The sequence below is a fragment of the Colias eurytheme genome, chromosome 28 (genome assembly GCF_061535395.1).
Source record: "Colias eurytheme isolate Ceu_HAF_F1 chromosome 28, ilColEury1 Martin Lab GWU primary, whole genome shotgun sequence".
Taxonomy (NCBI): Eukaryota; Metazoa; Arthropoda; class Insecta; order Lepidoptera; family Pieridae; genus Colias; species Colias eurytheme.
In genome coordinates this window covers 3,813,699-3,839,101 of record NC_143007.1, presented here as the reverse complement: position 1 = coordinate 3,839,101, position 25,403 = coordinate 3,813,699, and the positions used below count along the sequence as shown (strand labels likewise).

The 25,403-nt window shown below is 35.3% G+C and overlaps 1 protein-coding gene across 1 annotated transcript in view; it reads left to right on the top strand.

The window, feature by feature from the left end:
- Positions 1–25,403, top strand: part of enc (R3H domain containing protein encore) — a 67,833-nt gene that overhangs the window by 4,443 nt on the left and 37,987 nt on the right. Inside the window, exons 2-4 of the mRNA XM_090117468.1 lie at positions 23,754–23,964; positions 24,589–24,666; positions 25,153–25,320. Coding sequence (XP_089973594.1) covers positions 24,604–24,666; positions 25,153–25,320 — 231 coding nt within the window. The 5' untranslated portion in view covers positions 23,754–23,964; positions 24,589–24,603. The remainder of the gene's footprint in view (positions 1–23,753; positions 23,965–24,588; positions 24,667–25,152; positions 25,321–25,403) is intronic.

Below are 25,403 nucleotides of genomic sequence, written 5' to 3'. Positions count from 1 at the left end.
CTGCGATAAATCGATATTCGGATATCAAATATAAAGTCGCATTGGTTTTTACTTTTAAGTGCAGATGATTAGATTATGGAATAAGTATACCAATTCCGACCGCCTCCTTGGTACAGTGGTTGACGCGTGAGCGTAGCACCGAGGGGTCCTGGGTTCGATTCCCGGTGGAGACGAAGAAAAAAAAATTGTCTTGGTCTGGCTGGACACAGAAGGCTGATCACCTACTTGTCCCTAGAGAAAATCGATCAGTGAAACAGATGTATAACGCATCTGCCCCTTACCCCACTAGGGGACATGGGACTTCACTTTATACCAATTGCATTATCCAAAATTCATATAAAAACCTTCGAAAATAACTACTACTTTTTGAAGCAAAAATCTCAACATATTCATAAATAGGAGAATATACCTAGATGCAAATTAATAAAAAAAGGCTCTGTGGTTTTAAGTAAATCATAAGCACCTTGTTTTCTATATAAATGTAAATTCATCGATGACCTAATACAAGGTAACTAGCACCTTATAAACATCGAAATTTTCTCCGAAATACACCCACATTCAAATGACCCTGCTACCATATCGTGACCATCGCAGATTCTTCAGAACGATAAATAGGGCATTGTGTAAAAAATATATATTCCGATGACTGTGTATAGGTAGTTACGTAGCAGTAAGCAGGTTCTGGTAAGGGTTGGATGAATCACACTGAATCAAGTGGCCATGACATTAATGCCTTATGCCTAGGTCGTTGTTTTCACCCTTCGCGACCTTGTATTATTAGAGGTAAATTATGCCGTAAAGAGAGGTTCTGCGGAAACTGTACCTATTCTAAAACCTTCCCCTTGAAGCACTGTTTCTATTTAAAAAAACTGCGTCAAAATCCGTTGCGTAGTTCTAAAGATCTAAGAATACATAGGGATAGAAATACATTGGAAAAATAGTCTACAATATACATATATATATCAGTACTAGCTTTCCACCCGCGGCATCGCCCGCGTAGTCAAAGAAAAACCCGCATAGTTCCCGTTACATACCGTGGGATTTCCGGAATAAAACCTATCCTATGTCTCGGGGTAAAAAGTAGCCTATGTCCTTTCTTGGGTATCAAAATATCTTCATACCAAATTTCATGCAAATTGGTTCAGTAGTTAAGGCGTGATTGAGTAACAGACAGACAGACAGAGTTACTTTCGCATTTTTTTTTATAATATTAGTATGGATTTAAGTCAGCATGATACGGTATTAAGGAATTAAAATTATCTTGGAAGTTGGAGTCAAAATCGAATTCCTGGGTAACAGAACATATTTTATCTATCACATGTCTAAAGTACTATTGTATTCGCGAACATACTTTTTCGACGTCTTATATGGTTAAAGTCCATATTTCTCATTCAGAGCAATATTCTGGTTAGTCTCAATATTGACGAATCAAAAGCACTTCGCTATTATTAAAACAATGTTTGTTCAATCGTAAGTTCGTTTGTATTTCTTTCACGTAAACATTGATTATTATTTCTCTAACACTCGGAGATCAGACGTCTCCCTGTTTACGACATAATGCATCAGCGTTGGTGTTTAGCGAATGGTACATTAACTGGAAATAGCCGCTTCTAGCCTGGCATTAATTATAAATCGTTTTAGTTAGGCTAGTGGTGCACTGGGCGGTGTTTTGGTAAATCTTTTTGTGTGGGTTTGCTTCTAAAAGTAACGTGCAGTCCGTGGATTTAATAACGCAGTTGGTATCGGAATAGGTATATAATTGTCATCCATCAATATTCTTTCTTATATATAAAAATGAATCGCAAAATGTGTTGGTAAGCGCATAACTCGAGAACGGCTGAACCGAGATCGATAATTCTTTTTTTATTATATTCCTTGAAGTAAGAGGATGGTTCTTATGTAGAGAAAACGTAAACATGTACCACGGGCGAAGCCGGGGTGGACCGCTAGTTCAGTATATAATCTATTCTTGCTTTCCTTTTGCATTGATTAAATTGGGACATTGCGCAGTCAACAAATAATTCAAATAATTATTATTTGTTGTACAACATAATATCAACAAATTGCGAGAAACCTAGTGTATTAAATTATTATAATACCCTAGCTTTCAGCTCAGGATCTCAATTGCGTTTACTACTCAAACATAATTGTTATTTAATTATACAATACAATCACGCTTATTTAAACGGAGTAGTTATAAAAATGTAATGTGTATGAGTTTGAAATGAAAACATTGTAATAATCAGAGCCCTGTACATCTCCAACCTCACTCGTAAATGTTAATTTTACAGCTGATTCTAAATCATGGTGTTTTATCTGCAGATACGTCAGGAGGAAGTTTTTGAGCTGACAATAGAAGCTTTATAGTTCAATTGCCAATATATCAAGATAACTGGCGCTATTACTGGCGCTTAGTCGATCCAGACTTGTAAGCGCTAATAATATAATCGGGTCGATAGTCTAGATAGAACTTTATTCTTAAAACTCATTAATGAAATGTACTAAATACATAGTAATAAGTAAAAAAAATTCTTGGTTTGTTTCGAGGATTTCATGGTATAAAGGCCTATTCAGATTAGGGGCGGTTATTTGTGTTTATTTCTATACTAGATTTCCGCCCGCGGCTTCGCCCGCGTTTGCAAAGGAAAACCCGCATAGTTCCCGTTCCCGTGGGATTTCCGGGATAAAAACTATCCTATGTGTTAATCCAAGTTACCCTCTATATGTGTGCTAAATTTCATTGTAATCGGTTCAGTAGTTTTTACGTGAAAGAGTAACAAACATCCATACATCCTTACAAACTTTCACCTTTATAATATATATTAGATATTAGATATAAGATATCCGATCAGAGTATACGGTAGCGAATTCGGTACGCGATATACTACATAAGAGATTTAATCGCGTACAAATCGGGATACCGCTACCCACGGCGGTAGCGGATACCGCTCTTGTTTGAATAGACCTTTATGGAGAAAGATAAACCTAATGATAATTAAATAAGTCAATAATCACATAAGCCGTTCTTGACTTACAAATGTGTGTATCGAACTAGACGTTAATTTAATAGAAATCCTCCTCCTCTTCAATAAAATAAAAGTAGGTAATACAAAGAAAAAGTAACTATTGTACCTTTTCGTTGAAGTAAAATTATTTGAAAATATTCAAATTGTTTGCAAGCAATAAAGCATAGAAAAGATAAAATGCGAAAATAACGACGTGAAAACGATAAAATGAATGCGAAATAACAAAGCTTAGTCGTATGTGCGTCAAACATCTGTCAGAACTTGTCCATCTTACTCTGCATCTAGATTGACATGGTTTATTTAAAATTGTTGTTTATCGAAGTTTTTTGGCCTGTATGGTTTCAGCTCGGTAACCATTTTTTGGCAAGCCACCGCGTCCGATCGATGAGTGTTCGCTTTTTATAACTGCGAACGTGGAAATACGGTTTAAGACATGTTATTTTACAGTATGTAACTGAAATTTACAGTATCTAAACTTCCTATAATGTGAAAAGGGAAACCAATTTTTAAGACACTACCTTCACCCTTACCTTTTCAGGTCGAAATTTTTACGATTCTCGTCGAGTTTCTGGAAATTCGATTTAAAAATCCGAATACATTGGTAATCATTATAACATATACATTATAACACATATAAATTATAAACGTTCTGAGATTTTCACGTGGATTCTGGATCATTGCAAATGGCATTACCGTGAATTCCTGAACACGGAGAGACAAAGTTTCCGCCAAACGTACGACGAACCCGCCCCGAGGCGTATTATTACACTTGTTTATTTATGTTTTCACAAGGCGTTGTGTCATTTGGCACATCGATGTTTTGTATTACCGGTAATAGTGTGGACGTCACTAGCGAATATTAGCCGGCATATTAGCCCGTGACGTCACCGGCGCGTCAAAGTCAATGCCGTTAGGGATGGGCGTTGATAGCCTGGTATGTCGATGGATTACCAGTTTTATTTATGAACAAAGCAATTTATAAGTGATGAATGAATACTAGATTTGGTAATCATACTCGTAATTAATTTTATTGTGTAAAAATAAATGAAATTTTAATGGTATGTGATGCTTGACGATGTTCAGTTTATAAACTTAGCGACTTTGATGATGTTGCGCGTAATTTTGCGTAAGTGAGGCGATATGATGGACATATTTGCTAATGCTCTCCCTATCTATAGCAAATATCGATAAGCTGATCACATCACTGTGTAAACATGGAAACTAATGAGTGAAATGCTATCTATCGACAAGGTGGTGGGCGGTGAACGTTTGCTCGATGATTTGGCTGATGTCTGATACATGGTGTATGTGTGAGTTGCAGTGTAGATGTAACTGTGTAAGTACGCTTTTGTGCAATTGGTTGTGATCTGAATGAAGCTGATCTCCTCAACTTTGTGCGGATAAAGTATCCTTCTCAATACGGGCATTTATTTTTGTTTTCTTTTTTCATCTTCAAGTAGGTAGGTATAATGGCTAATGACGAGCGCTATACGCCATTCAGACGTTTTAAAACACAACCAATTTTGAAAATCTTATTGGTTATGATCTAAATTCTAGTATTAGATGACAATGCATATAAATGCATTGACTGTTAAACAAAAGTGGTAATAATACCACTTTTGTTTAACAGTTAAAGTGACAAATAATGTATGAAATATATGTGAAAAAGGATACTTACAAACCTTAAAATTAGTAGATAGCAAAGATCCTAAACAACACGCATTATTACTCATTTTATTAATATTGCAGTGAAGAGTTAAAACACAGGCCTATTAATTTTTCATCAAGATAAAGTAATCAGCGCTGCATTTTTTAATCATAAAATGTCTATAGATTTAATTTATCACCTATGGACTATAGAATATCGAATAAGAGTTTACACGTGCCATCGATTATTCGCAAGCTTTTATTTTTTACTTGCTTCGTTTGCATGCACAATGTTCGTCGTGTTTTTGAGCGGTTTAAATTGTAACCCATTTTTCAATCTGTTGCCATTTCGTATTGAAGTTTTAAAACGTTTTGAAGAAAGAAAGAAAACTTATATAAGTACTAGGTTTCCGCTCGCGGCTTCGCCTGCGCAGTCAAAGAAAAACCCGCATAGTTCCCGTTCCCGTGGGATTTCCGGGATTGTGTCAATTTCCCGGGATAAAAAGTAGCCTATGTCCATTCTCGGGTATCTAAATATTTCCATACCAAATTTCATGAAAATTGGTTCAGTAGTTAAGGCGTGATTGAGTAACAGACAGACAGACAGAGTTACTTTCTCATTTATAATATAGTATGGATAAGTATTTCTATGATGACTATTCTATAATAAATAGACCGGGAGATACTGACACAAAATTTCGAGTCATTTGTAACAGGATGGCGGTTCTACAGGGGTCTTAGTACGCAATGACAAAAAGAAAAATGATGGTGTGAACGCTGGTACCGGTGGGTTAGTCGCGTGGGCGTTAGTCGAACTCGTCGGAAAAATAGCGAGAGTCAAACGATTTGTAACACAAAAATTTTATAATTTACCGATAGCCCATAAAAAAGAAGTAGGCGGTAGTGTCATGCCATACTTTTCCGGTATGACTTACAGCCCGCCATACCGACGCGAATATGTTGATTTAAAAAAAATAATTATTCAACCATTTGTACCAAGCTAACTTTTGCACAGGTAACCATCGTCGTGCAGCCATTTACGAAAATCGCCATGCCATACTTTTCGGACGATTCCAAATGGTCGCCATACCGCCGAAAATCTGCAAATTTTTTTTATTTCGCCTATCTTTTTGTACCAGTATTGCATTTGGCTTTTTGGAGAGTATTTGATAAAATGTGACCATTATTATATTTGCCATACTTCTAGTAGGGGGAAAAAGTGCTGTCATACTTGAAAAATAAATTTATTATTAATTTATATAAGTGAAGATTTCCAACACCTAGATCTTTGAAATTTTGTATTTATATTCGTTGATCCTCAAATTTACAGGAAAAATAAGTGCCATACTGTTACAAATCGTTTGACTTTCGCTATTTTCCGACGAGTTCGACTAACGCCCACGCGACTAAGCCGCCGGTACCAGCGTTCACACCATCATTTTTCTTTTTGTCATTGCGTACTAAGAACCCTGTAGAACCGCCATCCTGTTACAAATGACTCGAAATTTTGTGTCAGTATCTCCCGGTCTAAAATTGCCACATCTGCATCGTTATAACACATGTAGAAAGATAATTTTGAACTATAGAGTAAATTCAATTTGCGATATTTGAATGGAGTTTTTCGTTTTTACATATTTCCGTAGCGGAAGGCTTTCCTATGCCATTAATATTTTTTATTTATACATTTTGTCTTAAATCTTAACTAGCAAATATTTCCCTAGACACATTTAAATATTAACATTAATCGAATCTCTTTATATCATTACTAGTGGTCCGCCCCGGCTTCGCCCGTGGTACATATTTCGCAATAAAAGGTAGCCTATGTCCTTTCTCGGGTATCAAAATATCTCCATACCAAATTTCATGCAAATTGGTTCAGTAGTTTAGGCGTGATTGAGTAACAGACAGACAGACAGAGTTACTTTCGCATTTATAATATTAGTATGGATTATTATTTCGATCGGAAGGTCTAGGGATCGTAGTTCAGGATGCCCAGAAGAAACTATTGTCCTAAGTTCTATAACATCAATTCTATGTTGTTGGTATTCTGACATTTCTCATGGAAAATTTAAAACAATTTATTTGCTTGAATTGTGGAAGAATAATGGGGAAGATACCCACGGCCACATCATGATTTTGTTTTGTACTCAATTTATGAAGCTTTTGATCTCTGATAATACATTATTATATAGGTTAGTACTAAAGATACTCCATATTGTCTCTGAACCAGAAGTACTCTGTTTCTGTAACACATTGTATTCAATATGTCAGTAGGGCAGTCGGATGCGTCACCTATGTCGGAATATTCACGGTTCAAATATATCAAGTGAATTCAAGCGATGGTAATCGTTAGGACGTTTTTCATATTCACGCGACGTAAATCAGCTGAAATTCTTGTGGACTAGCTTTTGTTATTTATCATATTCTTATATATAATAAAAACCGGCCAAGTGCGAGTCGGGCTCGCGCACAAAGGGTTCCGTAGCAGCAAATATAATAAATTACAGTTAAATCAACCTATCTCAAAAACTATAAGAGATACTTTGATCAAACCAAAAATCGTTGAAAGAGTTAATTAGCATGCATCACCTCTATTTTTTTTAGAATTTTATACCCCGTAGTTATAAAAATAGAGGGGGGGGGACATACTTTTTACGACTTTGAGAGCTGATATCTCAAAAACCGTTCACTTTAAGAAAAATGTTTTTTAGAAAACTTTATATCATTTTAAAAGACCTTTCCATTGATACCCCACACGGGTATGTACATCGAAAAAAAAAATTTCATCCCTCAGTTACATGTATGGGGGGCCCCACCCCCAATTCTTTTTTTTACTATTTAGTGTCATATTTTTGTAGCGGTTCATACAACACATATTCCCATCAAATTTCATCACTGTAGTACTTATAGTTTCCGAGTAAATCGGCTGTGACAGACGGACAGACGGACAGACGGACAGACGGACATGACGAAACTATAAGGGTTCCGTTTTTGCCATTTTGGCTACGGAACCCTAAAAATGAATCGCAAAATGTGTTGGTAAGCGCATAACTCGAGAACGGCTGAACCGATTTCGATAATTCTTTTTTTATTATATTCCTTGAAGTACGAGGATGGTTCTTATGTAGAGAAAACGTAAACATGTACCACGGGCGAAGCCGGGGCGGACCGCTAGTTGTGTATAATATTAGTCAGAGTTCAATTTGGATCATTGATTGGTGCAGGAGGAATTCGATGTTTACTGATTCATGAATACCTGGGACCTTACCTTCCAATGTAAGAAGCTTGATTAAAATATTTCCAAAGCTAAAGATATAAATTTTTAAATAATAGAATTTTCAAAGACATTGGTCCTGCGTATGTACATTAGTAAAAGATGGTTAAGGGAAGTGATAAAATAAACAGACGATACAAGACTGGGAAGATAAAACTTCAAACAGGAACTATTCGTTTCGCAATACACTGCTCGTGGGCAGAACATTCACATAAAACTCCGTTACAAAACTAGCAATGTACTCCGTCACGATTAATAACGACGAGCTTACGCAAGCCAATTTTGAAGTCCATTCCGTCTAAATTGCCGCGATAGCACATGAATTATGATAACAGATATAGATTTCCGCCCGCGTTTTCAAAGAAAAACCCGCATAGTCTTGTTCCCGTGGGATTTCCGGGATAAAAAGTAGCCTATGTCCTATACTGGGTCTTCAGCTACATACCAATTTTCATTGTAATCGGTTCAGAAGTATTTGCGTGAAAGAGTAACAAACATCCATCCATCCATCCTCATAAACTTTCGCATTTATAATATTAGTAATTTAGTAGTAAGCTTTTCCTCAATAAACGGCGAGCTAAATCAAACTGGGTGTATATAAATATGCCCACATGTGTTTTTTTACGCTGCAGGAATCCGTCAGTGACGCGAACGAGTCAGGTGCAAAAATAGCAACTGTAAAGATCGCTCTGACGTGTGTTCGCACGTTGTAACACATGTTGGGTTTCAAGGACGTGGTATGGGATGGTGATGGTATTGGCAGTTTAGGAGACACATTACTGGGGTAAAATTTTTGGGGATCGTTAGTAATTTATATGTATGTTAGTCTGTAAGGTATTTATCGTATGGGTCTGTAGGTATAATTTATTGTCTGTCACCTGAATTAAGTGTAATAGATAAATAAAGTAATAATTGGTCTGAGAAAATGTCAATTCAGAATTGGTTTTTAATGGATCTTAGGAAGGGTGGCATCGACTTTAGATTTTACTAGTTGTGCTCCGCGGTTTCACCCGTGTGGCCCGCTTCTGTTGGTCTTAGCGTGATGATAATAGCATATAGCCTTCCTCGATAAATGAGCTATCCAACACCGAAACAATTTTCTGTTCTGAGATTAGCGCTTTCAAACAAACAAACTCTTCAGCTTTATAATATTAGTATAGATAGCTTGTATTTTGTGTTATTTTACGATAGGACGATCACTATCACTACGTAAAAAATTCAAAGGTTCGTTTCGTTCGTAAAGCAAATTTCTTTGACCTGCCGTACATCGAGATGTTTTAATTTTTAAAGTTTGTGTTTTATTAGCATTCTAAATTCTAATAATAACTGCATGTGTAATTTATTAACTGTGTGAAAAAAACGTAAAGATATTCTAAATGATAAGTAAATGTAAAATACTTAAAATATTTGTTTGCAATATTCCTGATGATGATAAACAAATAAACATGTGTAGATTTGGACTATCAAATCTTTTTTGTTAGTTTAATCTCGATATTGCTTTGTCGAATTATGACATAACTTTCGTAATATTATAATTTACTAATTCGTTCCATAGAAATGGTCCACATTAGCCAAATTGCGGAAACATTCACAAATCAGTCGCAGTTTAACACGCGTTTCTCGTGACGTCAGTGATCACTAATGACGCGCGCGCAGCATTCCTCTTGCTAATCTTATGGTGGCTCCACATTAGCGCCGCGGCCGTGAATTCACGCACGAATTCGTGGCGTGGATAGTATCCTCCACATGCATAGGATGCTCGTTGTCGTTCGTAAAACCTGCCGTGAAAGGGACATGGCTGCTGTCAAAATCACTATGATGTTATACTAGAGGTGGCGTGAATATTTTGTCGTGGAACAAAATCTGGTCAGGCAACGTGCGCGAATGCCCGTGATTAAAGCGAAATCCGTTCACGGAGCTTCACGGCACGAATGTGCAGCCGCTATTCATTTAGCGCTTGAAGCGATAACTACTATTGGTTCTTTACACACACATCTCTCGCTACGCATCATCACATCTCTGGTGGAAATGCGCTCTTACATCGGCTAAATAGGCGGAAGTAGGTATATGTTATGTTATGTGCCGCGTGCTTTCATTCATCTGAGCCGTGAACGGTGAAACATCTGACCTTGGAGGTGGTGAATATTTTCGTTTTCAGGAAAGGGGTGGGCGGGTAATATTTACTGCGTGTTTGTGGGATTTGGAAGCGATTGATTTTGATTGGTGTAGTTTTTATGTGCAATGACGGTTGTGGTCCCTTGTGGTTGATGCTTTTAACACCTATTCAAAAGATGATGAACTAGGTAGTAGGTACCTACTACTGAACTAGATGGTTTATCCTTCTAGATAAAGAAATTAAACTACATATAACATTTATGTACTGCAGGCTTTTTGAATCGTTGAGATTAATATATAAACCATTTACCACGCAGTTTGTTTAGTAGTTTCTACAGAGGCGAATATCTGTAGTTGCCCTTTTCAAATCATATAATTTTTACATTAGATTTTTCATCATGATACAGAACTGTCCTATGATTCTAAAGCGAAAACATGGGTTTCATCTACCGTATCATTTGCTATAGTAAAAATCGTTATCTATTATGTTTTACTATGTATTTGTAATCTACTATAGTTAATCACAAACATTTCATCTCAGTTCTAATCAATCTGATACAGGCACTATCTGTTAATTATTTCCCCTTCGTTGCTATGCTAAAATATCTGCCTTTAAAAATATATTTACAATTTTTAGTTTATTTTAATCAAGATATTAAACGAAAATAACAGTCTACAACAACTCCGAGAGATTTGATTGTGGAAATAATTATTTCTTGAAATCTTGAATTTAAATGGGAGCAATGTTGCGTGTAATAACTGAAGTTTATTTTAATTATACGAGAGAGCTTATTCCTTAGAATTCAATTGATTGACATAGAAAAAGAGAGATTTAAAACATTAAAAATGGTAGCCGTAAATAGTCTCTTATATCCAGATGTTTTCATGCAAAATTAATCAAATAATACGTTAGTGGTAGTTGACTAAAGATTACCCATTCAGAATTTAAAGCTTTTTTAACGGATTTAAAACGCGATTTATTCATTACAACATTGGTGTTCCGAGCGTAGTTTTGAGTTTTGTAACGTGATTTCATTCTTACTTATAAAAACATACAATATCAGTCCTAAAATATGATATTATGTATTCCACATGCGAAACAATAACCATTTTCATAGCTTGCCACTAAATTCATTCAGCGACAAATACTATAGTACCTACTAGATGGGTAGGTAGGTATAACTCCGTTTATCGGGTCAACGGGACACCGCACACGCGCACCCGGCGCCTCCTACAGTGGTTGTTGGATGCAATAGTCCTGGGAAATGTATGAATGAAAGCTACAGATTCGCAATATTATAAACACTAGACTAGATGACGTGTTTCTCACAGTTTATAGCTTAGATTGCGTCTTACGACAATTCCAAAAGCAAAATCAGCCCAGCTGTTCTATCAAATAGAAATAGATTTTAATAGATGACCATTTAAACATACAATAATGCTGTACACAAGAATAATGAAAATGTGGGTAGTTTGATGTTGTTTTAGTGGTGGTAGTTTTGAGGGTAATGATTTAATTTCATTACATGTGCGTGGAAAGGTTAACGTTTTTCTCTCGTCCACGCGCGCGTGATTTGGCGATTCCTATATTATAACATTAATTTAATTCCAATAAAAAATACTAGGAATATAATATTTAAAAGTCAATATACAAATAAATATGTTTTAAAATTGAGTTACGCCTGAATTCTACCAACTAGTAATACCAACAAGGCAGTGGACAAACCTCATAGCAAAATGCACTTCTAAACATAATATTATGTAGGATACGAGTTCATATACTTTCACATTATAAGTTTTCCTCGAGAAAAAGTTTGAATATTTCCAGGAATGGAACCAAAATCTGCAAGTATTACAGTTTCCTAAATAACTTGGGTAACAAGTTAGGACGTTTACATTATTTTCTTTACATATTGTTGAAAATAATTGCATCAACTCTAGGTAATATTCTAGAGAGTTGTTATAGCATCAGATAATTTAAAATCTAATTCCTGGACAGGTCTTTTCCAGGTGTAATAATAGTTTGTTTGATATAATGTTCTCGATAAAGGAAATATTCCGAAGCAAATGACTGATATTTAGTTGCATATTCGCCTTTTCTAATCATACTACTTCACATATTGTGCTTGTTATTTTGTTAATTAATTGGATCCACGCCATTTACCATTCTGTGTTTTAGAAATTCACACTTCGAAAATGATTAGAGTACCAATTTTTAAAAGTGCATATTATGATTCTATCAAAATATAACTTTCATACTAGCTGGAGCTCTAGGCTTCACTCGCGTTGTGCCCGCGTAAAAGTTATTCTATCTGCTGAACCAGACTATAATATTATATATTATGTGTACCAAATTTTATGTAGATGTTATCAGCTGATATTGCGTGATGTTCTACTGCACACTTAAATTCTGAAAACTTTGGCGTTTATAAAATTAGTAAGAATGTTTTATTTTTCATCAGTATTAAAATGTTACGTGGCAATTTTATTTTCTAAATTCACACCCTCATTATTCAAGCTAGTAGAGTTTCACAGTGGTAATTTTCATGTATTTCTCACTAATATACCTAAATGAGCACCATTCAACGCCACTCGCCCTGCATTTGCTTGATCATTAACGATCTTATGTTTTTAATGTTAGGGATTATTTTCCTGTAAACCGGTTTGACCTTGATACTGTGCGTCCTTGAATTTATTCAGCATATTTTCTTGAAAATAGGTCCTTAGTTCTGCTGCATAGGGTGTAAATTTGAGTGACGTTTTATCATCTAATTCTTGTATCTTTAGTGGCCATCTGGTACAATTAGGTGGGTATATCTAAATATTGCGTAACCTGCTTCGTTGGTCTATTGTCGATCATAGGTCAAGCATTTTATATCCGTGATATTATAGGTAGTAAATTGCGATAAGTAAATGCGGGTACTTGTAAATTTGTGCTAATTTTATATTATAACGCCGTGGTCAGCGTTTTACTGAATGTCATGCTGCGGAATTGGAAACACGTATTGTTGTACAAGCCGTGCTTCACAAAGTTTAAAAGTTCACAAAGCTTGGTTGTTACAGATTTTAAAATAATTATAGATATGAATAGAGATATTATTACAACTGCTAGTCAGTTAATTATTACTCTTGGACTACTTTTCTGCAACTTAGAAATTTATACACATGTTCAAAATTATAAAACTATCTAACCACACTTCTTTCATATTCATTTCAAACATTTATTCCATCACTAGTATAATAACACAGGACACACATTTTTAAGGGAAAGCATATTCCTAATAACTTTAAAGCTAGTAGTCCGGGATACATCGCCCATTTTTGCAAGTGATTACTATCAAGCTAATTTTTCGTGAGTAGCTTTATTTTGATGAGACGCCCAATAATTTCATGTACGAAACTCTCGATTGTGGTAGCTACCAGAGGAAACAAGGATAAAATATTTTGATTTGATGGTTCTCAAATATTAATTACTAACTGAATGTTTTTTTTTTGTTCAATCTCAAGATAATTATCTAAATTATTCGAAAAAATATTTGTCCTACAAAATCTATGGTTTGATCAAAGAGTCCCCCTTTCCAATGTGTATCGATAACGAAGTCATCATAAATGATTACAAACCAGCTGTTTTTTTTATTTTCACTTATTTAATACTTATATAATTCAACAGACATATTGTCCTACAAATTGCGTAATAAATATTTGAGAACCGTCAAATCAAAAATTTTTATCCTTGTTACCTCTGTAAGCTACCACAATCGAGAGTTTCGTACATGAAATTATTGGGCATCTCATCAAAATAAAGCTACTCACGAAAAATTAGCTTGATAGTAATCACTTGCAAAAATGGGCGATGTATCCCGGACTATAGACCAGATGTGTTGCTTTTCAATTCTGTCATTTCGCCTACACCAAGTCGATTATCAGTCTTCCATGTTCGCAATCAAGCCTCTCCGCTCGGTGCCCAATCGAACAAAGGATGCCTAATTGCTTCGACTCTGTCACTGTCAAAGCAATTGCCAATGTTGACAATTTTCTGTGGACTTTTTGGTCTCCGGATCTGACGAATTTTTCAAGTCTGTTGTCCAACATTTGTTTAATTTATCAGAAATACATCCGCGAAGAGTTATTTTCAAGACATGGACGTGCCAATCCTGAATTAGAAATGCTATGTCACTATGCTGAATATTTTAAAGGTCTAACTGACTCTTTAGCAATTAATTCAGTTAAAGAGACTACTATTTTTCGTTTACCATAGTAGATTCCTTCTTCTGCAGTACCTTTAACTAGCTATAAATATAACCTCTGTTAACTAAACTTGTAATGTTCAAAGAGTTTCTAAATCTAATAGTTTTTGAGATATAGTTATGTATCGAAACAAACATAGCAAACAAAATTATCCTGTCTACAAATTTATTATCTCTAAGTACCTACAGACACAATTATCATAAACTGTTATCATTTTAACAATATGCAGCACATGTAAAACGGCAACAAACGTTACTAGGTAATGATCGGTGGGGGTGACCTACATACTATATCGGGTCAGAGTCCCGCGGCCATCCCGGTCGACCCACTGAACTGGGCTCACCTAGGCTTATCATCGATCCAGGATAGCTAGCTAGGTAACACGGTAATATACTCGTAGTTTGGACTATAACTGGCAGTTTATGAATTGAGTATTTTTATATATGTAAAATAGACATGATTTTAATAGTGCTACTTCCATTGAGATAATATTACTACGTATGGAGGAGACACCACGAACAAAGTCTGTGCGCCATTTTTTTGCTCTAACTAAGATTTAAAAATTATTATCTAGTTAGGTACTTAACGATGAAAGTTATTCCTTTGCACTTTTCCGTATTATTTGTGCAATATCGTAACACACACGAAGGCATGTTTGATGCGTTTCACTTTAAAACCATTAAAAAATACCGCTCAACATACGTCACATGACGTATGTTGAGTGGAACATAAGTGATGTAGGCGGTGTCGTCTCCATATTAATATTATCTCAATGGCTACTTCGCAGTTTCTTGCCGTGTCTTCTCCGTCAAAACTGCTTTCCGAATCGGTGGTAAAAGGTAAAACTATGTCATGACTAGACATCGGATTATATGCACTAACAAAATGCCAAAATATGCATGCAAATATGCACTAAAAAAGGCCGAAATATGCACTAAAAACGACTGATATGCCTAAAATATGCACAATACAAAATCAAAAAACCTTCCTTATTTTTATATATTTAAATTATAGATTGTACAAAAACAGTGAAATTTTCTTGTAATTAAGTACTTATAGTTTTTTTGCCAATATACAATTAAGCATTTTTACCAAATTTTCGAGCGCAAATTTGTGACGTTTGTCACCCGCAATCCTAGTGTTGCCACCTTAGACCATTTCGAGCTAAACTAAGCCCTTTTTTGGTATTCAACCCGTGTTTTAAGTTTTTAGCCCCAAAAGGGTAATCTAGCCCTATTTTGATTGGTTCAAAATTTACTTAAAATGGAGCCCATTTTGTAATTTTTTGCCATTTTACCATGCTAAAATAGGGTTTGTTTACTCGCTGAGCGTTCTGATTGGCTAATAAAGGTTAGTCGACCAGTAAAAAATTCCCGCTACTTAACGAAATATGCACGATTGGGGAAAAAGGCTAAAATATGCACTAACGCCGTAATTAGAGAGATTTATGCATTTGCATATGCAAATATGCAAATGCATATAATCCGATGTCTAGTCATGACGATTAAAAGTGCTTCTAGAATAGATTGAATAAATAATTGTTTTAGTATGAGTAGGTATTTGATGTTAAGAATGTCTCAGACCATTCTTAAATACTTCTTAAATATTTTAATGTATGTGACCAAATTAATTCTCAGTTCGGAAACCAGCCTTTATGTACTTGTTCGATCTCATCTAGGCTTATCATCGATCCAGGATATCTAGGTAACTGAATAGTGTGGTTCTAGTGTTGATATTGTATTGATATGAAGTATGCAGTATGTTTGGTTCGTCTGTGAAACGGTATTGACAGAAAGGTACGTACGTTTGGGTTACATTTTGTACTAGCTGCGCCCCGCGGTTTCACCGGCGTGGCTCCGCTCCTGTTGGTCTTAGCGTGATGATATATTATAGCCTATAGCTTTCCTCGATAAATGGACTATCTTACAACGAAATAATTTTTCAAATCGGACCTGAGATTAGCGCGTTCAAACAAACAAACAAACTAACTAACTAACTCTTCAGCTTTATAATATTAGTATAGATTATAATATTATTCCTCTCCTCAAACTAACTTCCTTCCGTACGTCTGGTTGTCTGGAAGAAATCGCTATTTAGCGATAAGACCGTCATTTGTTTTAATTTATAATTAGATTAAGTTCCTAGTTAAGTTATTTCAGAGCAATAAAGTATGAATAAATAAATAAATAAATATTTTTTCTTTGTAGCATAAAAGATTTTAACGTTTATAAATATCGCAACTGGCCACTGATTCATCATAGTGTACTTAACCTAAACTAGAAACTAAAGAACAATGACTCTGCTGTATAATTAACACACTAAACGAAGATTCTTATATATAAACGCTACACGAAGATTGCAATAATTATGGGAAATTGTTTTTAAGCTTAGTTTTAGCATAGCATTTGCGATGTGATTGTGTTTTTTCGAAATAGGGACCCAAGACGCATATGGAAATTCCTTTAACAAAAAAAAGAGCGTGTATCCCGACCACACGTGTCAGAAGTGAAACTTCTTTGGCAAGATTCTAAGATACCAAAATCGTCGCCTTACTCCATGACGTGACGGTATTGCCATGACGCAACCTTGAAATTTTACTCTCAACGCGCCTAAAGAAGTTTCACTTCAAAAAGAAAATTAAATTTCTAGTAGGTAATACACACTGAGAAGCATCAACAAAACAGAACAATTGATTACAATAGAATTCAACAATTCAACATACATTCTCCAATCGATAAAGAAAGCCATTTATCATCTGTGTAGCTCCATTAGTCCACGCGAGCCTCAGGGCGTAAAATTGAAAGGCATAATGCAATATTTACTAGCTGGCACCCGCGGCGTCACTCGCGTGCCGTGGTACCTGGATGAAAAATAGAATATTTGTTAATACAGACTTTAATTTATTTCTGTACCAGATTTCGTAAAGATCTGATCAGTTCTTTTTGCGTGGAAGAGTAACAAATAGCATCCGAATTCTATACATTCTTGCAAATTTTCGCGTTTATAATACGAACTGTGCTGCGCGGTTTCCTCCGAAGCTGCTGGCAAAAGCAATATGTATTGCTATAGCTTATGTGTTATCCTAATACATAAACTACATCACTGCCAAGTTTTGTAAGAATAACAAACATAGAACCTCAAAAAATTTCAGCAGGTATCATTAGTAATCCATGAGGGTAGAGCTGGCAGGCTCTTAGCTTGTTTGGGTAAGGCGAAGGGCTGCCGCTGATGGGGTCACAGATGAATTCTACCAATACCCGTGGCCCTCCCGTTGATGCGGCTTGACGGAACACAGTTTTGGTCGGTAGGAATCCGACATAACCCACGGCCCCTCCCCTGGAGGCCGTGGGTATCTATGCAAGATTTCCCCACTTAAAAAAAAGGTATCATTAGTAAGACGTTCACAATATTAGTAGAAAATGAAGTAGGATTTAGACAAACGCAAGGCGGTAAGATTAATTGTGGCATAGATCGCGATAGTGGGAAGGTCGAGGCCAGTGAATCACCGTGATTGGTGCAAGGCGGTGGCGTGAGGGATGTATACCTTTATGTACTTTAGTTGTATAGGAATATGGTGAGTCAGTTCTGCTGAGGGGCAGAATTATGTAGAAGTTCTTAGATACTCCTTTCCGAATCCGTGCTAAATAGTAAAACTGTTATTTCAATTTAAAAGTGATTCTAGAAGAAGTCTAATTGAATAAATAAATGTTTGAGTTGGAGTTTTTAGTCTGCCCTTTATCTATATCATGTGTTTGCATCTGATTTAGGTTCATAATATGAGTCAAAAACATTAAGGATAATCGGCTTTACATTAATATCACTGATGAATGTTTTTCTTTCAGTGACAATCTCTTCTGAGTTTATAATTTATATTTATAGGTCCGCTAAAATTTATCGATTTCGATTGATTTTTGGATTAACAATATTCAATCTTATTAATTAGTAGCTTTCCGCCGGTGGCTCCGCCCGCGGTTTCAAAGAAAAACTCGCATAGTTCCCGTTCCTGTGGAATTTCCGGGATAAAACCTATCCTATATTACTCGTGGATAATGTAGCTTTCGAATGGTGAAAGAATTTTTAAAATCGGTCCAGTAGTTTATGAGCCTATTCATTACAATCAAACAAACAAACAAAGTTTTCCTCTTTATAATATTAGTGTAGGTACCGTCGTATTGTAACTCATTCATCACTTATATCATCATCTATGTCTTTTAGTGTACATATTGTGGCACAGCTGTTTTAAAACGTTATCGAGACAAAAAATAGTGTTCAAAATGAGGTCTTACAATACGCGATGTATGTACTAAATCATCAGACAATATTTACCAGTTTAACCGCTTCTCCCTTCAACTAAACCAGCAAACAGTTTTGATACTTATCCATTTGACATAAAGTTTATAATAGCATCTCAGCCGATAACAGTAATTAGACTAAATCATGCAACATTATGAATTTTACCATTCTTATAGGGTCGTATTTAGCGTTCTATTATTAGCCCTTAGGGTCAGTAATCAGGTGTCGTGAAAAGCGACCGTTAACCTGAATTGTACAGGATATAGTACCAGTTTTGTCTACCCTCATTTCAAGTTGAAATCTTGATGGTCACGGAATTACGAAGTGCATTTTGATTTTGATGTGGTAGTAACTACTAACGATACAGACTAGTTTCATCATCAGTCCTACAATTTGTATGATTACGGAAGTTAGTCGCTATAATATCAATGAACAATAAAGAACCGAACAAAAGCTTCAAAGTAGCTCGAAATATATTTTCTACAACTTCAACATTTTATTAACCCCTTATTGCATGAATTATTAAGGAGATGAAATAAAAATTATTTTTTTGCAAAAAAGTGTTTATTAGACCTTACATTATGAGATCAAATTGAGAAAAAAAATTATTTACTTATATTATAGAAAATATGAAACGGCGCCATATATGGACTCGTATGCAGTGTTTGTTGTATTTTTTCTGTCATATATGGCTTCGTATGCAATTAGAAAAAAGTAACTAATTAATAAAATAAAAATATATACTGGACTAATTTCACACACATGGTTGCTAAGCCCCAAACTAAGCTTAGGCTTGTATCCTGAATGCTAAGTCAACTGATATACTACCTACATATATTTTATAAATCCTTTTCTACTAATATTATAAATGCGATAGTTTGTGAGGGTGGATGTATGTGTATGTGTTTGTTTGTTACTCTTTCACGCAAATTCTACTGAACCGACTTCAATGAAATTTAGCACACATAATATAGAGGGTAACTTGGACTAACACATAGGATAGGTTTTATCCCGGAAATCCCACGGGAACGGGAACTATGCGGGGTTTTCTTTGAAAAAGCGGGCTAGGCCGCGGGTGAAATGTTACTACTTTATATGGATACCTAAATAACACCCAGAATCACAGCCAACTTATACTTCGTGAAATTGCTTAAAACAATTAATTAATTAATTACGTTTGTCATTATAACACAAAAACACGTTATATTTTTCACATAACGTGAAGGAACGAAATTGGAACAATATAGGCATAGCTGACGGGTGTTCTTCTTCCAAATTGGGTAATGACTAATCCCATCAGATCGTACAGAATCAAAGTGAAAATCTAGATGTCTTGCAAGAGATTTTCGTAGCTTTTTTGCGGCAATTGGCGAGTCAGGAATACTGAGGAGACTCCAGAGATACCGATGTTCCTAAGTTTTTGATAGACGACCACGTCTTTTCGTAATAAGAGCTTTCCCTGACTTTCGCATTTGCTCTGAAACGGCTAATTAAAAATCATACAGTGGCATATAGCATGACTCTGTATTTATTGATGATGATATGATATTTACATGCTTAGCAGTGAGATAAAAGTGTCCAGGATCGATACTGGAACAATCAGTGAAAGTATCCTTGAATGCATACCAAGCCACATATGACATAATATATTTTGGACGGAATGCATACGAAGCCAAATATGACAGATTTGGAAAAGTACAAAAAAAACATGATTAAAGCAAAAAAACAATCAAACCAAATGTTTTACCTTATTTTAGAAAGACTTAAGTATGAAGTAATATTTTTTTTCATGGCTTTACTCACCTTTTTGATATTGAAATCTTAATTTGAAAAGCACGGTTTTTTCCGCGCACCCAAACCGTCGCACGCGCTAGACTAAATCTATAATATATCTGATGGATAATATTTACACTGTATAAATTAATTATATTCCAATTCTCGATGAAATGCTGTTTAAGATGTAAGGTAGTTTTTTTAGATATTGTTTATGGTTAGCCTATAAAAAATTCATGAACTTCGTCGTCCATAAATGGCTTTGTATGCGGTAAGGGGTTAAAAGTTTTCGAAATATTACAAGTTATATAGCAGCCCATTCACAAATTGTCTACTATCCCAAATAAAAGTTGGTCGAAGTAATTCCAGCAACCCGATACCTACAGATATGTCTCATGTCACTATGGTGAGAAACATTGAGCACATGCCAAGAAAGCGCCATAACCATATGCCTTGTCCAAGGTTGAGTTTTATAGGTTCAATGTCGGCACGTTGCCATGGTAACGGTCCTGATGCCCTAACTAACCTGGCAGATACCCTCGTAGGGGTTTTAAAGAAAAGAACAGATTGGATCATGAAGCGGGATTTCTTAGGGTATCTTATTGTGTTCGTGTGTCCGTTGTTAGGTAAATCCCCTTTGGTTTATTGTATCTATATGTATATTGTATACGTTCTGTTGAGTAGAATTCTTTGATGGATTTAAAATAGAAGCTCTGTAAATGCTATATTACAAAGATGGTTAGATGCAGTGCAGTTTAAAGGTTTGTGAATGAATACATCGGGAACATAGCCTGTGATATATATAGACTGTGATTTGTTGTTGCGGTACAAGATGATGTGCATTATATCTACAGATATTAACATCATTATCATTTGCGAAGGCGTTTAAATGTACCTAAAACATTTTGTTCGAAAATCTTACCTATACCTTCAAATAATTTAACTGAACTAGCTGACCTAAGCAACATTTCTTGATTTTTTTTTCTTTTTCATTTTTAATAAAATCATTTAAGCTACTATTTGTTGTAGCCTGATTTTATATAAGCCTAACGCTTTCCTGGATATATCTAAGGCAAAAATACTTTTTCACTTGGAACCATTAGTTCTCGAAACAAAGAATCAGCGAAATAAAATATGAATATCTCCAGCGATGCTCTAGTTAATCTGCAATGTTCAAAAGGGGCAACTTTTGTTTAACAAACTTATCTGTCCAAATCCGATTTTCCATATTAAGACATTTTCCGGCTTTCCGGTTAGCGCGTGTAGATACCGATTACCGGTTTCCTCAAGTGTGTGATAGACCTTTTACACAATGGGCAGCATTGGCCCAAAAAATGATTGCGAAGCGACTATTAACACCTACAATGGCGGCCGATCGCAGATATTTAGGTCCTCTACACTATCGTGATTGCCTCTACTCGCCCATTGTCAAGAGGGCCCATGAGGTATTGGAATCGGAAAGCGATTCAATGGTGACGCATAGCAGCTGCGAACTTGACAGTGGGACAGGGATGGGGTCAGGGCTGTGTCCGTGCCCATTGTTATACGATACGATAAAAGATTTTGTATGTGAATACGTGTCGTGTTGTGTGTGAGTGTGTGAGCCTTTTTTGTTGAGATATAGTGTGCTATTTGTACGTATAGAACATAAATGAAATCAATTAAAAATAATCTTGTCTTGTAAATTATAATGTCGGAAAATGATGTTCACATTTTATTATTCCTTCAAAGCGTTGCTTCTCTGTATACATTTTTGCTTTCAATAAAAGAAAATTTTAAGTTTATATATTTTTGTTAAATTCGTTGTAGTAGTTAATTTCGAAATGGATTAAATAGGATGAAAAAAAATAACCGTATAAAAGATATAAATTGTAGTACTAAATGGATATTATAATTGGGTAATTCCAATTGGTATCTTGATGTGTAATTAGTAAAATTCTTGTAATTTATTAAAATGTGAAATAAAAAGTGTTAATGTATGCCATCACACTTGACAGAGAGGCCTTGGCGTTAGGTCACGGTTAAGTTTGTTTCCTTTTACATTCGTCACGATACGATAAAAGACGTGTCGTGCTAGCGTTGAATACCTGTGATATAAAAAAATTGTTATTGTAAAATAGTCAAGACGTTCTAGTTGCCTCGCAATATTTCGGCTACATTGCAATATACGGAATAATATGCAAGTCCATAAAACACGTCATAATAATTTTATAAGAAATTTTACTTCTTTCTAGATTTTTTATTATCTATCGTGTAAATAAAAAAAACAGGCCGATCTACTTCATCCGTCTTAACTATCCCTATTTCTCTTCATTACTAAATTAAGTTGTGTTAAGTTTAAACATTATTGAGATAAATGTAATAGTTACAGGTAATGTCCACGTACCTACAAGGATAGTACATTTAGAAATAGCAACAATGTTGCCTCATACAATAATGAAACAAATAAAACGTATCTACCCGCACAATGGAAACGTGCAAATTTCGCGATGTCGTGTGAACAGTGATAACTATAATATATTGTTTCCTCAACTTTTGTTTATGTGTTTATATCGCTCATAATGTATGCTACGAAACATACTGCAGTTACTATGCTCTAGGTAAAAGAAAATCTAGAATATATTATAGGTATCTTGTAGTTAGACTAGGCCGAGGTCGTGAGCGGTTCGTTTTGATTTTTTTTTCTTTTTATGTGGGTAAAGGGTGAATGTTGATAGATAGGCTTTCTTTTGGTTTTATACTTTTTTCAAATAAAGGATAATGAAAGATTGAAAAATATTTGTAGATTTATATCTGCGTTCCCTATAATAAGTAAAATAAATGTTTAATCAGGTGTAGATTGTTTTTCTAAAACAGATTTTTTTTTGTAGTCTACAACAAATTTATGTACCTATCTAATGTTTAATTTTAAGACCACATTCGGCAAATTCCACTCAATTTCGTAAAAAAATACAGACAATAATTTATTTCATTTTTTTTATAATACGCATTATTTTGCATATCAACATTTATTATGTTAAAATTGACTTATTTTAGGCAACATAGCTCATAATATAGTATTCGTAAAATCTTTTATTTTTTTTATATTTCTACATGAGTGGCACGTCAAAATGTGGCTAATTTTATCTTTAGTTCTCTTTTTCACTCACGATAGATGAATCATGCCATTTCACTTTGACGACTAAACAGTGTGTGCTTGTATTGTTTTAGAAGATCGAATGTAGTGTTGGTAACTTATCTACACCCTTTTCTTATGATATCATACTGGAATAAATATTGCTTTAAGTCATTATGGTCCTCGCGTTATAGTAATATATTTTAAAAATTAAAAGCTATATATCTGCATGAAAAACTAAAAAACCCTTCCTCTTTTCCAGATTGATGGCGTCTACCATCGTCAAAAAGCACAGACTGAAGACCGCTTGACAACCGAAACATGTTCCCTTCACCGTCCAACCAAGATTGTCGTGTCGAGCTTAGCGATAGGGGGGACGACAGCTTTAATTAGACGTTCATAGTTGCCTTCAATTAGGTCCAATCTCTTTGTAAATAGTGATTATTTCGGTAGTGAACCTTTTTTTCGGTGAGGTGAGTTGATCTTGCTTGTTCTGAGTAGTTAGATGATATGTGTGCCGATTAAGAGTAGATTGCTAGAGATACATATAGACGGACATATAGTTTTTCACTAGTAAAACTAATCTGGTCGGCAACCACCCATAACCCATGTTATGGTCATCTATGGGCGACGCAATTTGCTTAGCACCAAGCAGTGCGTCTGCTCGTTTGCCTCCCTACTCCATAAAAAGGATCAATTTCTTGGACAATAAACGTAGTATAAATGCAATAAAAGTGGTGGTGTAGGGACCATATTAACATCTCTGATGGTTTTGTTTACTTTAACAATTTGACTTTTGATGCTGCATAAATATATTTGGCAAAATAATGCCCTGGATATTGATTGCCATATTTTCTGGAAGCAGTAATACCAAAATTAGTAGCATAATGCTAATAATATGCTATTAGAGATAAGTGAGGGTAGTGTGCTAAATATAACACGTTCCAGTGACCCCTTTTGGAATAAGGGCAGAGTGCAGATTTATTTTTACATTGCAGATCGATTTGAAATAATTTATTCATATTGTAAATGCAATATAGTGGCTCATTTCATAAATATGCTATTTGTAGATTGCAGTATAGACTTCTCTTTTTCAGTGAAATATTGTTATAATGGAGACTACAGAAGTGGAAAAGAACTGTTCCAGTGAAGATGCACAGCTCACTAGAAATAGGGTAAGTTTATAATAATATATTTTTAAGTGAAACTTCTTTAGGCGCGTTGATAGTAAAATTTCAAGGTCTCGTCATGGCAATAACGTCGAGTCGTGGAGTAAGACGATGATTTTGGTATCTTTGAATCATGCAAAGAAGTTTCACTTCTGACACGTGTGCTCGGCACACACGCTGTTATTTTATATGAACTTTTATCAAAAATATGTATGGTTTTGCTTCTTGGTCGTCATTTATTAAGATTCCTTTATGACTTATGGCACAGTTAACAGTATTCTTATTGAACTGAATCAACTAAATAATATCTTTATTCAGAAAAAAACAGAAGCAAGGAATTTTGAAAAGTAGCAGTGTCAAAACAAAAGATTCGTTATACTACTTATAGCTAAGATGGATTTAAATGATTTTTGGTTTATTCGAATAAACGACTCCATTTAGATAAGATTTCAACAATTATTACTGTTCAAACATGACAAATTTAAATTCCAGAGTTTCAAATCGAAACAGCTCGTGCGCAGCCAAGCTATACGCGAAGCCACGTCACCCCCGCGCACGGTCTCCCCCTACCCGCCTAGTCCGGAGGCGGAGGGGGAGACCAGCACGAGATGCGTCACGAGCGTAATGTGTGATGAAGGGAAGCTGCCTGTGCAGATACAGGTGGGTTTAATAACGTGACACATTCGTTTACATCGATTTTTAACACGATTAATTTCACCTGTATGTTCGTCTGTAATCGACTC